We start from the raw sequence: 6,091 nt of genomic DNA on the forward strand, positions 1-6,091 counted from the left end.
GATTACCACTCACCTGGCATACACCACAGCATTTTTCCCCGGAAGTGCAATCCCTGAGCTGTGCATCTGGGACCCCACCCTGAGCCCAACATCTTAATTTGACAGAGGAGAGCAGGGTCCAGAGTTTTAATGACTTATCCAAGGTCAACGAACTAGATAAAGGCAGGGCTAGAGCCAGAATTCCAGCCCCCTTCCCAAGATGGTCCATTCTCCGGAGATCCAGTAGTGAGAGAAATTGGGCCACATTTGAAGCAATGTCTCAGATGATACTGGTTCTGAAGTTACCTTAATTATAAATCATCACTGGAAACGAATGAAAGCATCAGAGCCATGATACTGGGATAGACCACAAGGGCTGGGGAAAAGAATAACGAGCATGGAACGTTTCCTCGGGGGGCTTAAATGTAAGTAATCTATATTTAAAATATCATGATTTTAGTAAGTATCAGAGTGGGGCAATGAAAAGCTAAATAAGAGTCACATCCTGATTTAGCCAAACTGAGTAAGTGAGAAACTACATTTCTTGGATTTTTCTCTTAGAAACGTTTAATGCAAGACTTTGCTCATCTTTCACTTTGTCAATTCATTTTAATACACTTTGAAAATAAGCAGATTTAAGATCTTTCGAGAGTCTTCATATCCCATGAAACTATTTTTGTCAGAAGGAAATTTATAGTTCATCTGAAAAAAATTTTTTATACAGGCAGGTGTATTATAAACATACATAATGCTAACGTATGCTAGTATTTTTTATGACTGTATCAATCTAAAATAGAAATGACAACATCCTTGCATTAACTTTCTATACATATTACAGCTCATGTTGTAATTCAATCCTGCTTCCCAAGATGCTAAAACTCTACCTGTACTGTTCTCAGAAAACCTGTCACCTTGAATAGTTTGAAAAGAAGCCAGAATATTTCTTTGGAAACGTATGTAATCTGGAAAATTAGGTACGACATATAAAAAGTACTCGTGCCCCCCCAAATCATGGCATAGCCACATTAATGTGATGAGTGGGGCATCCTACAAGCTTTACAGTTCCACAGCTCTTCAGACAGAGCCTGCAAATGACCTCAGCAGCCATCTAAACCTCAGAAACAACACAAGTCTAAACAGCCAACGCACAGTGATGTTCAATAGTGCTGCAGCACCACTGGAAATCAAGGTTGTAAACTAACCTGACACTTGGCAGAAATTATAGGGTCCTTTCCATCACTGCCTGATGATAGGCAGTGTCCATGAGGCACAGGCAGTGCAGAGAATAGAGCTGTGTGTCACAAGAGGGACCAGCATCTGAGCAACACAGCACAACCCTAATGGGAACCTGGGCTTAAAACCCACCTGCCAGACTCCCAGCCTTTTCAGGAACCCAGAAGTCGAAATTCGTCTTGCCACCTTGCCTTTGTTTTATCGTGAGCTGTGAGAGAGAGCTCAGAAAAGGCAGGCTCCCGTTTGTCATCTGCCAGGGCTTTCTCTCCTCGCCCTCCCGCTCAGGATCAAGAACTCCTCTGGAGCACCTTAATTGGCAGGACTACTTTTAAGGCACTGGAAGGCACTGCTGTCCCCCGAGGCCCAGACAACTGCCTCTGCTCTGGCAGAACTCCAATCTAACCTAAAGCACACGGCTGCTTCCTCAGACACTGTTCAGGCACCCAGTGCAACCAAAGGGTTAAGCAAATTCCTTGGAAACAGGAGGACAGAAGCCTCCTGGAGCTGTGCAGGTGCGGAATTACAGCTTGCCACTGCTCATCACGACAAATTCCCCAGCGAGATTTCGCGGGGGCCGGATTCCACAGCATTTGTTTTGTCACTTAAGTGCACTTTCTACGCTCTCAGCACATAACTAAGCACACAGCTCTCAGCAGCTACTTGTGAAGTGATCCACACAGGTTTTAAAGATTTTAGATTTCTTTCCCACCCTGCAATTCCCAGTCTGATTTAAGCATTCCTAGTTCACAGATGGCCAGGTTAGAACCAGACTGGCTGACTTAACAGCAGAGAGAGGGCTGTGTCGCTTTGTAGGAGGCCCCCCTGTAATGAAGTCACTTTATTCAAAAGCACGAATCACAGGTTAGAAGTCCGAGAATAATGAAACTGGTAAATGTATGAAAACTGGTCATCACACAGAATGCAAGGGAAAGAAAACTTAGCTTTTCTCAGTCAACAGAGGGAAAGGCCAAGGTCTGAGACACATATAGCAGAATACTTTGTTCTTTTTTATTTAGTCACAACACATCAGTACAACAGAGGTCAAACCTAGTTCAGTGGAGGTCACTGAAACTACACCTGCTAAAGGAATAAACCTGAAAAATGGTATTTTTAGAGCCTCAACCAAATTAAAGCAACCAAAGAGAAGCAGGCAACAAAGCCATTTGAAATACCTCAACAACCACATTTCCATGCACCAAAAGGAAAACACAACATACAAACCTCCAATTAAAAAAATCTGGCATATCCAGGAAAATTAGATTATGCATTTAACAGGTTCCACCGTACTATTCAATTGGCCTCTTGCATGATCACTTATCCAGGTTAACACTTGTGAATTTGAGATGTGGGATTAAACATTCATTGCACTGCTTGGGACTAGTAAATGCACGCATATTCAACGCAATCATCTTCATTCCTGCCCAGTGCTCCAAATTGGGACCTACACTACCAGTGGGTATCTCCTAAGCCCTGAATGCCAGACAGCAAGAAGTTGGCAGACAATAGAAGTCGGTCATGTGCATTCTGGGCCACCAGTAGTTTGTAGAAGGCAGAGAATTACTGACTGATTTCTTGGATAAAGCTGATCATCTGATTTGTCAACGCTTTGTTTGGAAACATAAATTCAATATAGCTCACCCCCCAAAGAATATTTACTTATACAACACCTTAATCTGTCAAAATATTAACAAACAGAATCATGTTACATTGAGCATAGTGGTTTGGAAAATTAATTCTAAAAACAGACCACAATTACACAAGGAGAAAAAGACCAGAAACACTAAATGTTATGATTCCCAAAACTTGGGGGCAAAATGGAATCACTCTTAGAAGTGTACAAAGTAAATTAGGCATAGTATAGACCTGTCACAAAGTGTTGGTTTATACTATCTCAATTTAATGTTTTAAGCAAAAATCAACAACTAGTTCTTTAAAACTGCTAATACCCGATATAAAAAAAGAAAAAAGTAAACCAACAAACCTTTAGTCTTTCAAAAAAAAAAAAAAAAAAACTATCTGAAAGTGTACCTTTTTCCTTTTTATTCTTACTGACGACTTTAAGGTGATGTTGGCAACACAGTCCAGCTCAGCTGGGATTTTAAGTTATCCCCTCCCTCATCCTACAGCATCAGTTCTTTAAAAGGCTCCAATCTCCGTCCCCCACGGTCTATAGGGCTTGCCAAGGTTTGCCGCCTGCGTGGGCGCCGAAGGGCTCAGTGCATTGGGAGAGAGTAAGTGGAAGGAGCCAAAGGAGAAGGGGAAGGCGGACAGCGAGGCCACGGAGGACAGCAGAGGTGGTGAGAGTTTGGAAGCGGAAGTGACCACGGGGAGCACGGGTCCAAGGCCGCCACTAGGGGGCGCTCGCAAGGCAGGCGCCTCCGGGTGTGCCGAGGCCAACCTGCCCTGATGGTGTGGTTCCGTAGGCGACGCCGTGGTGCCAGCGTTCGCGTGGCCGTTCTGGGCTAGTAACAGCGGGTGCGCGATGTGCGGGTGATGTCCGAAGGCGCTTCCCCAGGCAATGTGTCCGAGGCCTGCGTGGGCGCCACTCGCCGCTTCCCGCTGGGAGGCATAGTTGTTAAGATGCGAGACCAGTCGCACCCTAAGCGGATCGGAGGCATCCAGTCCTTCAATCATGCTCAGGTAACGGGCAACTTCAGCCAGGCATTCCCGGAACCCCAAGCTCCGGTAGTCCATAGCGAGGGCGTGAGCGTCAAAGTAGCCTGAGAGAAAGAACAAAAGAAAAAAAGCCTCAGGGCTTTGCTCATTGCCCATAATTTCTCCCATCCCAAAGGCAATCTTGATCCCAAACACCCTCCATCCTTACAACATGGCATGCATGGAGTCTCGTGGAAGTCCAAATATTTTGGAGCTGACCAAATTTTTGCATTGATCAACATGAGCAGAATGTATCTGCTAAGGCGAGTTCAAAGTCCAATTAGAAACTATGGGAGCAGAAATTGGAATTATACCCTACAAGCAGATGAAACCATGTTCATTCCTTTAATGTTTTCCCTCAACAACAACAAAAAAATACATCAAGGACAGACAGAAACCACAGAGCAGTGAAATTCATTAGACACACAGATGTAAGTTATCATCCTAGAGCTTTCAGGCGCTGGGCCCCCTAGTGAAGCATTTTCTGGTTGGAGACAAACACACAGACCTTGGTCTCCCACCTTGTTAGCTTTTTCTCTACTTAACCATAGGTTTCTTTCCTCAAGTTACATGGCTGCTCTTTAAAAAAAAAAAATCCTGCATATGAAATTAAGACCATATACTTATTCTTTAAAAAAAAAAAAAAAAAAAAAAAAAACCTGTGTCTCAAGCTTTCCCTCAAAAGAGCAATGGGCAAATGTGAGGGTACCTGATCTGAATCAGGGCTGTAGCAAGTTTATAAAGGACCTTAAAGATGACAGGCATTGTCCAAAGATGCACTAGCTCAATCTGCAGAGAAGGCTGGGTGATGATTTCACTGCAGAACATTTGATGTGCATCTGAAGCTGTACAGACAGGCTTGGCATACACCAGCACTCTCTCCACCCCCGAGGAAAAAGGAGGCTGGGCCTGCACCAATCCTGGCCAAGACCCAACCACGCAGATCCCCCACCGGGACTAATGGGATGTACCTTTCCCTCCAGCAGTGTGCAGCATTTTCAGGTGATCCACCGTCATTTGCAAGATCTCAGCTTTTTCTAGCTTAGCAGAACCCTGAAAAAGAGAACGGTGAAAAGATTGATCTGGTAGTGTCTGGGGGAACAACTGAAAATACACCACCACCACCACCCCACACACACAGTAACTCATAATAGGTGATGTAAACCAAAAGAATAGTCTTCACAAAATCCCCGAATCTGTGCATAAATTCATCCACGCATAAGCAACACAGCTATTTTCCAAAACACAGATAAGGTTCATAATCATCAGGGGACTGTCAGAAGGTGCAAAGTGCTCCACCAGCTCTACCTACTTTCTCCATTACCTGCTTCTCAAAAGCACTAGGCACCAGCCTCCTCAGCTCAGACAAACTGTTATTGATCCGGTCTCGTCGGCGCTTCTCAATGATCTGTGGGAAGCAGGCAAAACAAAGGAGGTCATTTCCATTACGATTGTAAAATCCAAAGAAACACGGCTCTTTCCGTTAATTAAAAACAACAACAGTATTGTAAAAAGACTCACGCCTCTCCGTCTTTTCCTGGCCAAAATCTGGGAAGATGTAGTTGGGGACATGGAACCTAGAGCCGAACTTAAGTTTCTGAAAGGAGAGAAAAGGGAGAGATCTCCGTTACGCAGGGGAGGTGACCCGAGAAGTGGCCCCAACGCGCTCCCTGAACTCAGCTCCGCAGAGGTTTCCGGGGTCGCCACGCGCGGGTCCGCGCCCTGTGGCTGCGCCGTCCTCCCGCCGCCCACTCACCCATTCTCGTCCGCGCTCTCCTTCTCCACCTCGATGGTCTCGTCCAGCTCGCTGTCGGAGGAGCTGTACTCGGCGTGAGCTCGCTTCATGCTGGCCGCACAGGGGCAGGGAGGAGTTAACCACGGCGGCGCCGCTCTGCGCTCCGCTGCTCGCGTTCCGCACACACTGATCCCGCTCGTGCTCTGCCCCGGGTTAAAACTCAACCATCCTTTCCCACGCTGCGCCCCAGCTCGCAGCTCCAGGGAGGAGGGGTGGCGGGGGAGCCGGGAAGGCTGGCAAGGGGGCGGAGGGCGGGGCCGCAGCGCCCGGGCAACAGCCACCCTCCGGCCAATCCCGCGGCGCGCTCGGCTGATTGGCAGCCACTTGCGGGAGAGGCGGCGGCCGGGCCGGGAGCCAGGGCGGCCTGCGCGCCCGCCCCCGGCACCACCCCTGCCCTGCGGCTGTGCGTCGACTCGGCGGGGGCTCGGC

The 6,091-nt window shown here is 47.1% G+C and overlaps 1 protein-coding gene across 2 annotated transcripts; it reads right to left on the reverse strand.

Moving 5' to 3' along the window:
• Positions 1-489: 489 nt before the first annotated feature.
• Hey1 (hes related family bHLH transcription factor with YRPW motif 1) lies at positions 490-5,870 on the reverse strand. 2 transcript variants are annotated; one of them, XM_004639753.2, is made up of 5 exons: positions 5,624-5,870; positions 5,389-5,464; positions 5,192-5,275; positions 4,839-4,920; positions 490-3,932 (listed from the first exon to the last, which is right to left on the reverse strand). In XM_004639753.2, exons 1-5 carry the CDS (start codon positions 5,710-5,712, stop codon positions 3,349-3,351), a joined length of 915 nt encoding a protein of 304 aa, XP_004639810.1. In that variant the 5' UTR covers positions 5,713-5,870; the 3' UTR covers positions 490-3,348. The 2 variants fall into 2 exon arrangements, with proteins under 2 accessions (XP_004639810.1, XP_004639811.1); XM_004639754.2 differs by having other exon boundaries at positions 5,180-5,275.
• Between the last annotated feature and the right edge of the window lie 221 nt (positions 5,871-6,091).

Source organism: Octodon degus, unplaced genomic scaffold (assembly GCF_000260255.1).
Source record: "Octodon degus isolate 3935 unplaced genomic scaffold, OctDeg1.0 scaffold00114, whole genome shotgun sequence".
In the NCBI taxonomy this organism is placed as follows: domain Eukaryota; kingdom Metazoa; phylum Chordata; class Mammalia; order Rodentia; family Octodontidae; genus Octodon; species Octodon degus.

Bases quoted from the DNA above. Each gene is read 5' to 3' on its own strand.
- Hey1 (XM_004639754.2), bottom strand. From the start codon at position 5,712: ATGAAGCGAGCTCACGCCGAGTACAGCTCCTCCGACAGCGAGCTGGAC. The intron at 5,465-5,623 runs GTGAGTGGGCGG...CTCTCCTTTCAG, and splicing joins GAGAGCGCGGACGAGAATGG to AAACTTAAGTTCGGCTCTAG. The intron at 5,276-5,388 runs GTGAGTCTTTTT...TGCTTCCCACAG, and splicing joins CCAGGAAAAGACGGAGAGGC to ATCATTGAGAAGCGCCGACG.